This window comes from Rana temporaria, chromosome 1, assembly GCF_905171775.1.
Source record: "Rana temporaria chromosome 1, aRanTem1.1, whole genome shotgun sequence".
Lineage (NCBI taxonomy): Eukaryota > Metazoa > Chordata > Amphibia > Anura > Ranidae > Rana > Rana temporaria.
Window position 1 is genome coordinate 634,980,180 of NC_053489.1, and position 14,060 is coordinate 634,994,239.

General features: G+C 42.3%; 1 protein-coding gene across 1 annotated transcript in view; it reads right to left on the minus strand.

Annotated features, from left to right (window-relative positions):
• Nucleotides 1-14,060, minus strand: part of SLC2A9 (solute carrier family 2 member 9) — a 469,231-nt gene that overhangs the window by 326,117 nt on the left and 129,054 nt on the right. The window contains exon 7 of the mRNA XM_040335426.1: nucleotides 9,426-9,558. Within this exon, the coding sequence (XP_040191360.1) occupies nucleotides 9,426-9,558 (133 nt within the window). The remainder of the gene's footprint in view (nucleotides 1-9,425; nucleotides 9,559-14,060) is intronic.

The following is a 14,060-nucleotide window of genomic DNA, read 5'->3' on the forward strand; positions in this document are numbered from 1 at the left end:
TCAAATGAGAGAAGTGTTTGGAGGTCCTGTTTGGAGGCTCTTAGGTCAAGATTAAGAGTTGGGTGCAGTGTTGCCAACCGTCCGTATTTTAACGGACAGTTCGTAAAAACGGGCACTTTTTTCCCCCCGTTCATAAATGTCTGTGGTAAATGTGCCAGTAAAAATAGCCGAGATCGGTTCGGCTTGGACCTGCGCATGGAGATTGGAGGCAGGGGGTGATGGTGGCTGCGGTGGCACCGTAGAGGGGGATGGAGGCAGGGGGAGATTGGAGGCAGGGGGTGTTAGTGGTAACGCAGAGGGGGGTGGTGGCAGGGGACAATGGAGGCAGGGGGTGATTGGAGGCAGGGGGTGGTGGTGGCATCGCAGAGGGGGATGGTGGCACTGCAGAGGGTGGGGGATGCAGACAGGGGTTGTTGGTGGTCCTGCAGAGGGGGATGGAGGCAGGGGACGATGGAGGCAGGGGGTGATTGGAGGCAGGGGGCCTGGGGGAGATTGGAGGCAGAGGGAAATTGGAGGCAGAGGGAGATTGTGGCGCCACAGAGGGAGGTGAAGGCAGGGGGTGTTGGTAGCAGAGGGGGATGGAGGCAGGGGGTGATGGGTCTAAATAAATTTTCCCTTATATCTACCTTAAATCACATTGCTATTTGCCTAGCGTACTTGTTTGTAGCCTAAATATTGAAATTTGCACCTAAAAATGTAATTTAGTAACTTTTGTCAAATGCCAGTAAAAACGTGGCTGAGCTAGGAAATTTTCGGGTGTCGTGCCAGTAAATTTCATCTGGTAGGTTGGCAACACTGGTTGAGTGTCAGCTAAGGGATATTCAGAGGGCCCAGGGGCAGGATTTTGTAGCATTTATTCAGCCATAAAACAGAGGGAGTTCCTTATGAGCTGCAAGGTCCATAGATTATACCATTGGAATGCTCTGTGACATACAGACCAAGAGAGAACTTGGAGTTTCCTAGGATAGGAAATAGGGGGAGGGTGATGGGGTAGATTCCATAGGCAGTAAAAGGCTTCCAGGTTACCTCTATAGAAGGGTGTTCGTGGAGGTCAAGAGTTGGAACCCCTGGGCACCACAGGAGGGTGCCTAACAGGGAGGGAGAAATGGCTTGTTACTTCCCTACACACTACTTGACGACATTGTGCCCATTCCAGCACTCTTGTAAGGTTTTAAAGCTTCAACATTTTGGTAACTAATATAAGTGGTAAGGTCAGCCAGCAGATTGAAAATAATAACATCTAGGTTATTGAGGAAGAAGATTGAGACCTTATGTTGATGGAAACATCCAAATCCACAGCTCCTCTCAAAATGTGCCCCTCCTGTACATGGACAACCCGTGTGCCAGTCACTTCTCATCTGTCTTCACTTCCCATCAGAATTACAAAAATATATATTAGCCGCACTCCACTCTCAGCTCCTCTTGTCAAAACTACAAGTTATCAACAAAATTACTGCACACAGCAATGTCCCCAACTGGGTATCTGGAGTAGATTTTGATTGGTGGATCGCAGAATGCGATTGGCATTGTGAGCTTTTAGTTTTTCGCATAGGTATTGGGGGGCATTTCCTAAAACACATTTATGCGTTAGACAGAGAACTTTGAACGTGATTCTGTCTTTTACTGGCAACCAATGAAGGGATCTCAGTGAAGGTGAGATTGATTCCCATGGTTTTTTTCCAGTCACAAGTCTGGCGGCCGTATTTTGAACGACTTGCAGACGAGTGATTTGGTACTCTGGGAGTCCAAGATAGAGGGCATTTGCATAATCAAGTCTGTAGTTGATAATTGTTCCCACCACGATTGCTATGTCTTTTTTTGGGATAAAGGGGGTGAGTCTTCGTAGTAGGCGCAGCAGATGGTGCGATCCGCTGACTACTGACCCTATTTGTGCATCCAGTGTCATGTAGGTGTCGAAGATAACTCAGAGACTTTTGACTTTGGTGCTAGGGGTGATGGTTTGACCCAGAATATTTTAGAGCCATTGAGTTTAAGATAACTCTTTGTCATCCAATTATCTACCAAAGTAAGGCATTTCTCTAGTCCGAGATAATGATCCTTTTTGTTGGAGATGCGAAAATACAGTTTTGACACACTTTACCAGTCCTTGCTTGCTCACAAGGATAGCAATCCTTGTATGAACAAATGAAAATTAGGGAACAAGCATAAGGTGAGAAATTTGGTAAATAATTTCAGGTCAATGTTGAGCAAGGATATAGGTCTGTAGTTTGAGCAATGTTGGGGATATTTATATATATATATATATATATATATATATATATATATATATATATATATATATATATATAGGTAAAATAGAGAAATGGACCAAAAAAGGCAGAACGATTTTTGATAGCCTGAGCTAATTCAAAAGGCTTTATTGGTTTATCTAAAGGGATTAGGGATAGCATTCCTGTCTTCTTGAGAAATTGCTATCTCTGTTGGTAGTGGGATCTGGACGCCTCCGCTAATGGTGATAAAGGAAATAAACGTTCTCACTCTATGCTGTTGAAGGGCATTGGCCAGAGACTTACTGCACTGGTTCCCATAATAGAGTTTTCAATTTTAGTAACTGTTTTACTCCAGACAGTAATGTTCCTTTTTGTAAAGCTACAATAATTTCTCTTTAGAGCTTATACTTTACTTCTACCCATATGTAATTCAAGAGATTACTACATATCTATCTTCTCAGCCCTTTGCTGAACTGAATGTTGTCTGGTACACACATGGGGATTATAATTTAAAGTAAAGATGCTATACAGGTTATTACTGATATTTTTTTTCCCTATCCAAGAATATACTGTATATGTGGACGAAACAGTTTTTTACATTTGTCTCAAGTGGACATTAGAAATAAGCAAGTGTTTTTGTTTTATTGTTGCGATTTTACTGTAGACTGGCTATAAGTGTTACCTTAATCAAAACTAATTCACTCTGCATAATGGCCTTACCCTATTTACATGCCATGGCTTGCTATTCAGTCAGTGTAATACTCATCCGTCATGAAAAAGCCCATTATAAGATTGCCTGTGTCCAGGTCACTAGTCTCAAGGCTATTTGTCATATTAAACCACTTTCTGATTTACAATTATGCATAAACCAAACTGTATACACAAATATATATAATGTTTTGCATAAATTACATTAATCTGAGCTGCACAGCAAGCAAAGCCAGTCAGGCCACGGGCAATATAATGAATTGTTTTGGCACTGGTATTACATGTAAATAATTGCAGAACGTAAGCGCCAACCAAAAGCTAGGCATAGATAAACATAAAACCACCTCGCTGAGATGCTGGCAGCAGCACTTCATAATTACAGAAGTAATTGCATCCCTCCTAGTAGATAAAACATAAAGCCAAGGGCCATATCAATCCTTGTCAAATCTTATTCTTAATCAAAAACATGCCATCACAAGTATCATGTCATCATTTACTTCAGTCTACTTCATTTCCATCTTAATGTCAAGTGAAAGAGCAAAGACAGCCAAACTGACTCAATTGCATTAATCACGTGGACAAGTCTTGCAGAATGCAAATTGAGGGCATTATCAGAGTCCAAGGCAAATCCAAAAGGGTTATTACTTTTGGGCTCTAGAACAGGGGTCTCCAAACTTTCTAAACAAAGGGCCAGTTTACTGTCCTGCAGACTTTAGAAGGGCCAGACTAAATAAATTCGGCCCTTTGTTTAGAATGTTTGGATACCCCTGATCTAAACCATTCAATTGTTTGCCTGGCTGTATGTTTAGGGTCGTTGTCCTGCTGGAAAGTAAACCAATGCCCCAGTCTCAAGTCTTTTGCAGACTCTAACAGGTTTTCTTCTAAGATTGCCCTGTATTTTGCTCCATCCATCATCCCATCAACTCTGACCAGCTTCCCTGCTGAAGAAAAGCATCTCCACAATATGATGCTGCCATCACCATGTTTCACGGTGGGGATGGTGTGTTCAGGGTGATATGCAGTGTTAGTTTTCCACCACACATGGCATTCTGCTTTTAGGCAAAAAAGTAATTTTTTTTTTGTCTCAGCTGACCAGAGCATCTTCTTCCATGTCACTGTTGTCCATCCGATGACAACGGTCCGAAGGTTAACCGATGAAGCTGACTGATAGTCCGAGGCTTACACATCATCGGTTAATTAACCGATCGTGTCAGAACGCGGTGACGTAAAACACAACGACGTGCTGAAAAAAACAAAGTTCAATGCTTCCAAGCATGCGTCGACTTGATTCTGAGAATGCGTGGGTTTTTAACCGATGCTTTTGCATACTAACGATCGGTTTTGACCTATCAGGCGTCCATCGGTTCAATTTTAAAGCAAGTTCTAATTTTTTTGAACGAAGGTTAAAAAACCTATGGGGCCTACACACGATCAGTTTGGACTGATGAAAACGGTCCTTCAGACCGTTGTCCTCTGGCGATCCTATCGTGTGTACGAGGCCTCAAGGGTGCTGAATACAAATGCACACCACACTTTCCAGATATTTATTTGTAAAAAAAATTGAAAACCATTTATCATTTTCCTTTCACTTCACAGTTACGTGCCACTTTGTGTTGATCTATCACATAAAATCCCAATAAAATACATTTATGTTTTTGGTTGTAACATGACAAATTGTAATTCATTTCAAGGGGTATGAATACTTTTTCAAGGCACTGTATTACACAGGCATGGGCTATATTACACAAGTGGAGAATGAACAGAAATTATGCAGTGAGTCTTCCGGTCGGTGGATAGCAGAGAGTACAGCAATGTCCCTAAGCTTTCCCTTCTCATGCAGGAACCTGACCCTGGGGCTAAATCACTGCCTTAACCAGCATAGTTCCTCTATCTACTCTAGCTACTCACACAATGCATGCCAACCCCAGTAGGGTACTGGTATTTATTAGCACTGTCCCACCTAACTTGGCCTTCACAGGTCACCAGGGATTGTACCATCCAATCAGACAGCTGCTCTCCCTGAGACGCCTACAAAGTCTATAGAGAAACAATGTTCCTTCAAAAGAGAGGTATGGAAAAAAAATTATGGAAAAGTATGGAAAGAGTGCACCAAGTGATTTTCATGAACCAGACCCTCCTATTCAGAGTCAGTCTAATGAAATAAACAGCTATTTCTTTAGAGCAGCAAAAGGTAGGAATCTGTTTCAAAGTTTGTTACGATCCCTGTGATGTACATCGAACACCCAGAGGGGTTTGTTTTTTCCCAACAAAAATGGAGCGACTATTTAAAAAAGTGCTGTTCTTAAACTTGCCCCTTGTTTATCTATCGTTATTTGCATGTTGTATATTCAGTGCAGAGAAGTTTCCACCTATAACCATTTTCTGTATTCTGGTACTAGCGTTGCCCTTGGTGTCAGCACTAACTTGTAATAAACCATCACGTACTGTAGACCAGCAACAGTTGGATAGCCACAGGTTGTCCATGCAATCATCTGTACAATAAAGCCATTAACTTCAAACAGAATAATGTATGTAATTATATTTATCTCAATGTCAAATATGATGCCAGGCATGTCTTTAGGAATTACTGTAGCTTCACAGATGGGCAGATCAAGACCCGGCAGGAATACAATATGACACATGTTGAAGGATACATAGCAATCTCATTTGCATCACTAATGAAAATGTACTAAGCCTGAATGGGAATTTGCAATGGTACACTAGGAGAAGCAGAGAAAAAGAACAGTAGAGGAGAGGAGAGAGACAGGCTAGGAAGAGGTAAAGAGATGGAGGAGAAGAAAGAGAAAAGAGAGCGATAGAGACAGGGCCGCCATCAGGAATTGAGAACCGGGGGGGAGGGGGTGCTGCCACTAATTGAGAAAATTGAGAAGCGGGGGGGCGTCAATTGAAAAGTGGGGGGGGGGGTGCCACAAATTGGGAAGCGGGGGGGTGCTGCCGCCACAACAAATTGAGGTCGGGGGGCTTTGGGTGCTGACGAACAAAAAAAAAGGGGGGGTTGCCCTGGGGACCTCTGGACCCCTTACAAAAAAAAAGAATTTAAAAAAAATTATAAAAAAAGGGGGGGTTGGCCATCTGGGGCCCTGGGCCCTATAATGAAAAGAAAAAAAAAAGAAAGAAAAAAATTATAAAAAAGGGGGGAGTTGCCATCCGGGGCCCTGGGGACCTCTGGGACCTTTAATAAAAACAAATATATATATATAAATGTATAAATTATTTATTTATTTTTAAAAGAGGGGTTTCCATCCGGGGCAGTGGGGACCTCCAGGCCCCTTACAGAATTTTTTTTTTTTTAAATGGGGGTTGCCATCCGGGCCCCTTACAGGTACACCTGTACCCCCCTGATGGTGGCCCTGGATAGAGAAGGTTGAGAGGTAAGAGAGAAAGAGAGCAGGGAAAAAAAGAAAGCAGAGGGAGACAGAGACAGGGAGGTAATGGAGGGATAGAAAGCCAGAATAAGAGAGAAAAAAAGAGGTTAAGGGTCCATGCACACTAGGCAGCTGAAAAAAACTGCCAGAACCTGTAGCAGAAAAAGCAGCAAAAAAAAGTTCATAATGGCTTGTATGGCACAAGAGTTTATGGGCATGTGTTTTTATAGTGTTTTTTTTTTTCATATTCAAGCCATGGGTTGGCACCAACCAGCTTGAAAAATTTGAATCAACTTTTGTCAAAGTGCTGGGTGACAAATTGCTGGTCGAACAATAAGTGCAACCAATCAGTGGACTGACTGGATGATCGAGTATTCCGACAGCCAAGGGGACACGGCTGTCAGAATGAAATAGCCTGTGGGCTGCATGAGAGAAATCAATACTGTATGTGTATTTCTAGGCTAAAACTGGTCATACCCCAGTAGATTTTTGAATGAAAAATGTACAGTGGCATAAAAATTCTCAGTACAGTTGATGAATGTTCGATTTAGATTTTAAAAATAATGTAATTTCCCCAATGAAAACCACATTTATTGTTAAAAATTTCCATCCTCCTTCTTCCAATTTTCTCGACCCTGTGGTCGATTTGATCCCACTAACAATTAAGAAATAAAATGATCATTCTATTAATGAAACACCAACAAAATTCTACTTAAAGTAGTTGTAAAGGTAGAAGGTTTTTTTTTATCTTAAAAGAAATGTATGTTTTTGTTTTTTCTTGGGATTCATACTTACCTAGGTGGATCCTGCATCTGTCCCGTGGCGCCTCTACACTGAGAACCAAATGATCTAACACCGCCAAGCTGTCAGTCAGCATCCCTCTGCTCTGTTCCCTCGTACTCACTGGGCTGTGGAGGGGGCGAGAGCGGTCGGCTCAGGCTTTCAGCGGTTCTTTGAGAGGCTGACCTGCCGGTCCAGGGATCTGGGCAGATCCTGACTCCTTGGTTGTGATGATGCCCGACCCTGGACCCACTCTGTGACGTTAGCAGAGAGCGGACTTCAGCAGATCACAGGAGTGCAAAACGACCTGCACGCATGTGATCCACAGCAGAAGTACAGTTAAATGAGCTTTGGCTGTACTTCTCCTTTAATGCATTCTATGGATTAAGATAAAAATATAATTAAGATAAAAAAACTTTAGTGTGCAGCAACGCCCCTCAGCCCCCCTAATACTTATATGAGCCTCATCTCGATCCAGCGATGTGCCTCGGCTGTCTGGGACTCTCCCTCCTGATTTACTGAGAAAAAACAGTGGCGTCATTGGCTCCCGCTGCTGTTAATCAAAGTCAGTTAGCCAATCAAGAGAGAGAGGGGGCGTGTCTAAATGAACACACAGAGCAGCGGCTCTGCTGCCCTCATAGCAAGCTGCTTGCTGTGGGGGCATTCGACAGGAGGGAGGGGCCAAGAGAGCCGGCGAGGAACCAGAGAAGAGGAGCATCCGGGCTGCTCTGTGTAAAACCACTGCACAAAGCAGGTAAATATGACATGTTAGTTATTTTTAAAGAGAAAAAAAAAATTGAAATTAGTATCACTTTAACTGCTTGCCGACCTGCCGCCGTCGTTTTACGTGAGAGAGCCCGTAGCTCTACGTCGGCTCTCTCGCAGACCACTAGGGGCACGCGCGCGCCCCCCGACTCCCGTGCCCGGCGCACACAGCTCCCGGTCCTGTCAGGGGGGGAAATGCTGATCCTCTGTTCATACAATGTATGAACAGAAGATCAGTGATTTCCCCTAGTGAGACCACCCCCCCTACAGTTAGAACACACCCAGGGAACATACTTAACCCCTTCCCTGCCCCCTAGTGTTAACCCATTTACTGCCAGTGGCATTTTTATAGTAATCCAATGCATTTTTATAGCACTGATCGCTATAAAAATGCCAATGGTCCCAAAAATGTGTTAAAAGAGTCCGAAGTGTCCACCATAATGTCGCAGTACCGATAAAAATCGCTGATCGCCTCCATTACTAGTAAAAAAAAAAATATTAATAAAAATGCCATAAAAATACCCCCTATTTTGTAAACACTATAACTTTTGTGCAAACCAATCAATACAGCTTATTGTGATTTTTTTTTTACGAAAAATATGTAGAAGAATACGTATCGGCCTAAACTGAGGAAGAAAAACGTTTTTTTATATATTTTTGGGGGATATTTATTAAAGCAAAAAGTAAAAAATATTAATTTTTTTAAAAATTGTCGCTCTATTTTTGTTTATAGCGCAAAAACTAAAAACCGCAGAGGTAATCAAATACCACCAAAAGAAAGCTCTATTTGTGGGAAAAAAAGGACACCAATTTTGTTTGGGAGCCACGTCGCACGACCGCACAATTGTCAGTTAAAGCGACGCAGTGCCGAATCGCAAAAAGTGCTCTGGCCTTTGACCAGCAATATGGTCCGGGGGGTTAAGTGGTTAAGGGCCGGTTCACACCATAAAAAAGATGTATCCGAGTGCACTCGTTTTTGTGCATTCCCACACAATTTTAGCAGCCTATTATTTCCAATAGACTTCTGAACATGTAAGAAAGAACAAAAAGTATGACAGGCAAAGTTTTATAAATTGTGTCACGCCAAAAAGCATGGTCCTGATGGCCATGAAAGTATCCGCGTTTGCCAGATGCATGGGGGTGTCATTAAGAGTTATTGGCTGCGTGTTTCTGTGCGGTGCGGAATATGCATAAGGAAACATTTATATCTTGCACTGCAAGTGGTGTGAACCAGCCTTAAGAGACAGGAACAAGATGCATGAAAATATACAATATAGTCAGACAGTGCGTTATTTAGGGCAAATAATCTTAACCTGTGACATCAGACAATATAAAAATGAAGTACTTGATTCCCAAATTATTTATGCTTAAAAGGTCTGTGCAGATGCTCCAGTTTGTCTATTTTAATTTTGTAATTTGTGCCGATGTTTTCCTGTAAAATAATGTGCACTTGTCAGTTCTAGCAAGAGTTTCTATGACAGCGGGACTAGGTAAACTTTGAATATTTACATGTCGCTGGCACATTGCATTGATTCCTCATCTGGCAGAGGCATACCTTTCTCGGCTTTCTTGGTGTCTTGCTTTTCTAGGAGAAGGTAGCGTGGACTTTCGGGGAAAAAGGGTAAAACCATCAGCTGTATCACAGCTGGGATCAGAATAAATCCAAATAAGCAGGGCCATCGGGATTTCTGAAAGATTGAAGAAAATTGTATTTTTAGTGACTAAATAAGAATACTACAAAACTACATAAGAATCTTACTGACTGCTACTAGATTGGATCCCTAACACTGCCATCACTATGGAAGGACAGCCAAGCACATAGCCCGGACCTCATGGCGGGTTTCCCAGATCTCTTACCTGCGATACCATGACACATACATTATATTGCCTTTACATGCACATGGACTTTAAAGCGGTGGTTCCCCCTAAAACAAATTTCTAACAATACATTCGTAAGACCCGTTACACTGCGGATAGGCTGGCTTTTTTTTTTTTTTTTTAGTACATACCTCGATCTCGGCGTTTCGTCCATGGGCGGTGGGCGTTCCTAGTTAATTGACGTTCCTTTTACGGGCGCATACTGCGCGTCACGTCTTTCCGACAGAAGCCGAACGTCATTGCGCAGGCGCCGTATAGAGTCGGCTCTATACGGCGCCTGCGCAGCGACGTTCGGCTTCTTTCGGAAAGTCGTGACGTCACGTATGTGCCCGTCGGAGGAACGTCAATCAACTAGGAACGCCCACCGCCAAGGGACGAAACGCCGAGATCGAGGTATGTACTAAAAAAAAAAAAAAAGCCAGCCTACCCGCAGTGTAACGGGTCTTACGAATGTATTGTTAGAAATGTGTTTTAGGGGGAACCACCCCTTTAATTCATAGGGTTCAATATTGAGTGGACCCACCCTTTGCATCTATAACATCTTTAACTCTTCTGGGAAGGCTGTCAACAAGGTATAGGAGTGTGTCTATGGAATTGTTGTGACCATTTTTCCAGAAGCGCATTTGTGAGGTCAGGTCAAGTTCCTCCACCCTAAACCTGCTCATCCATGTCTTTATGGACCTTGCTTTGTGCACTGGTGTGCAGTCATGTTGGAACAGAAAGGTGTCATCCCCAAACTGTTCCCACAAATTTGGGGGCATGAAATGCTCCAAAAATCACTTGGTATGCTAAAGCTTTAGGAGTTCCCTTTACTGGAACTAAGGGGCCAAGCCCAACCCCTGAAAAACAACCCCACTCTATAATCCCCCCTCCACCAAATGATTTGGACCAGTGCACAAAGCAAGGTCCATAAAGACATGGATGAGTGGGTTTGGGTGGAGGAACTTGACTGGTCTGCACCTCAAACCAATAGAACACCTTTGGCATTAATTAGAGTAGAGACTGTGAACCAGGCCTTCTCGTTCAACATCAGTGCCTGATCTCACAAATGCACTTTTAGGAAGAATGGTCAAACATTCCCATAGACACACTCCTAAACCTTGTGGACAGTCTTCCCAGAAGAGTTGAAGCTGTTATAGCTGCAAAGGGTGGGCCAACTTAATATTGAACCCTACAGACTAAGACTGGGATTAAAGTCCATGTGCCTGTAAAGGCAGGCATCCCAAAACTTTTGACAATATAGTATATATTGGTCTGAGTAGTCATAAAAGCTCCTGGATGTTGCTGCTGATAGGCAGGTGGAGTCTGGAGTGTAGTTGCACACCTAATGTGTCTGATCCCTGCAGCCTACCCCACTTTACACCAAATTATTTTCAGCAATAAATCATGAAAATAGCCACTTAATGCAATTTGATAATTTTGCTGTATCCTCACCTAGGCAATGTTGACATGTGCAGTGTAATTTTAGGCATGCACAGACACAACGGAAGTCTAAAGGACATGGCAGAGCTGCGTGAAGTGTCTCTGCATGCACAGAAGCTTGCAGGCCTCTGACAATTTATGGGATTTATGGGAAGTTTATAAATGACTTGCTAAGCTATTGCTAGACTTGCCAGGCTTCACAAGTTGATTGCATAATTTCATTGTTCCAGATCAACATTTACAAACATTATGCAAGTCTGCTGCAAGTTCTGGTTCAGTTATGTTGTGCAAAAGTCATCCCACCACAGTGGTCACAGTGACTTGCATAGTTCTTGCTGTAGACTCACCACTGCAACTTTGCTCTTGCTAGAGATTTGACAGGCATATTTGCTACTGGTTGGAAAAGCATCTACTAAAACGTGTGCTTCGAGTGCTCTGAAAATGTACAACTTGCCAGTGAAAATGTTCAGCAAATTAACAAGATTTTCAATTCAACACTGCCACAAATTTGTGGCAAGTTATCCATACTATCTTGGCTGTTATCTCACTCCCAGTAACAGAATAGGGTCCCGCTGAGCACATAGCATGGGTCTCATGCATGGTCTCACTTAACTCCTTTCTGTACCTTGTGACCAGGCTATAGATCTCCATAATGGCGGATCGGATCCAACTGCCATTGAATACTGACCACTAGGGAGGGAGCCAGAATGTCGACCCCCTCACTACCAGAGGACCTGTCACCTTTACCAGGTACGCGCTTAAAGACTGGTTGCTTGAAGCTTGTTCTTTTACTTGGTTACCTATAGCAACTACACTGCTCTTCTTATCTTGCTGAGTAGTGTAGTAGTTTTGTAGTAGTGTTACTTTACACCCCAAAGTGCTTCACAGACCCAGGTCCTTTGGAATATGCCAGAATCAACATGCACCCATTTGAGTAACTTCAGACCAGGCTCCTAATGGTTAATAGAGCATTACTGAACATGATGCGGCATACTGTTCACTATGAACAATGTCCTTCTATGATCCAGAGTTAGTCAGGATGAAAAAAGACACAAGTCCATCTTGTTCAACCATAAAGTAAATAAAATAAAAAATATCTTACAATCCAATATACCCATTAATATACCCACAGTTGATCCAGAGGAAGTTGAAAACCCCCATTAGAACATGCTTCAATTTGCCACAGCAGGGGAAAAAAATCCTTCCTTCTCCCCCGAGAGGCAATCGGATGTTCCCTGGATCAACTTTACCTATAAAATGTCAGTACCCAGTTATATTATGTACATCTAGGAAAGTATCCAGGCCTTTCTTAAAGCAATCTACTGAGCTGGCCAGAACCACCTCTGCAGGGAGTCTATTCCACATTTTCACAGCTCTTACTGTGAAGAAACCTTTCCATATTTGGAGATGAAATCTCTTTTCCTATAGACGTGAAGAGTGCCCCCTTGTCCTCAGTGTTGACTGTAAAGTGAATAACTCAACACCAAGTTCACTATATGGACCCATTATATATGTGTACATGTTGATCATATCCTGCCTCAATCTCCTCTTCTCAAGAGTGAATAAATTCAGTTCCTCTAATCTTTCCTCATAGCTGAGGTCCTCCATTCCTCTTATCAGTTTGGTTGCCCTTCTCTGCACTTTCTCCAGTTCCCTGATATCCTTTTTGAGAACTGGTGCCCAAAACTGAACTGCATATTCCAGATGAGGTCTTACTTATTATTTGAACAGGGGCAAAATTATATCTCTCTCTCTCTCTCTGAACCCGAACTAGAATAATGTAGTGGTCCAGGCATACCTCTATGAGAGGTGAGAGTCCATTAATGCATTGTCCATGGCTTGGATCCTCAATACCCTGTTCCTTCAGCAATGCCACAAAGAGCCTGCAACACTTAAACCCACCAATACCTATTAGACATAAATTTATTTAGTTACTCCCGAAATTCATTTTATTTATTTCATTTCGTTAAAAAATGCATTCGTCCAAAAATCCGAATTAAGGTCAAATCTGTCATTGAAGGCTTATGGTGTCTGTCGAATGTTCTAAGAAGATTCGACGGAGCGGCTAAACTGTACGACGCCGCAATCGTTCCGGCTACAAGCTATAGAAGAATTCTAATGTTGTATGACACTAGTAATAATTATATTTATAAATTATTACTAGTCAACCAACATTCAAATTCTTCTGTGGGCGGAGCATTTGACCAGAAATGTACGATTGCGACGTTGTACAGTTTAGTTGCTTGTCGAATCTTCTTAGAACTTTCGACAGACACCATAAGCCTTCAATGACAGATTCAACGTTTGTATGTTTTTCGCTGCTTCGACGAATCTTCGTCATTCACGTTGAATGGTCTATCCCAACACTGTCTCTATAATGTTGAATCTTTTCTCTCTATGTCGAATCTTTCCTCTCTATGTAGAATAATCTTGGACTAATAGAGTTAAGGTTAGGCACATTCGACCGCACAGATCGCTATTGTCAGCGTCATGTTGAATCTCCTGTCTATATCGAACTGTTGTAGCATCGAAAACGAAAATAAAGCATTTTTTTATGTTATGTCGGATCGTTTTGATTTCAGATTCTGCGCATTTGTTTTCGTTTGTTAAAACGAAAATACCAGAATTTCGGACGAAAATGCATTCGGACGAAAACGAATGCACATGTCTAATACCTATTCTTGTTTCTGCTCCAGCAGCCTTGGACCTTAGATGTTCCCCCTTTTTATAGATAGTGTGAAATATTCAGCGCTGTAATTAATATAAAATGAAATAAAATAAACTAACGTATGCAAGCCAGCACTGAGGACAAATTCATAAAAATTTCCCAGAATACATATATCAAGTGAAGAAGTGCAGCGCAAAATTAAAACTAATAAATAAATGAGTA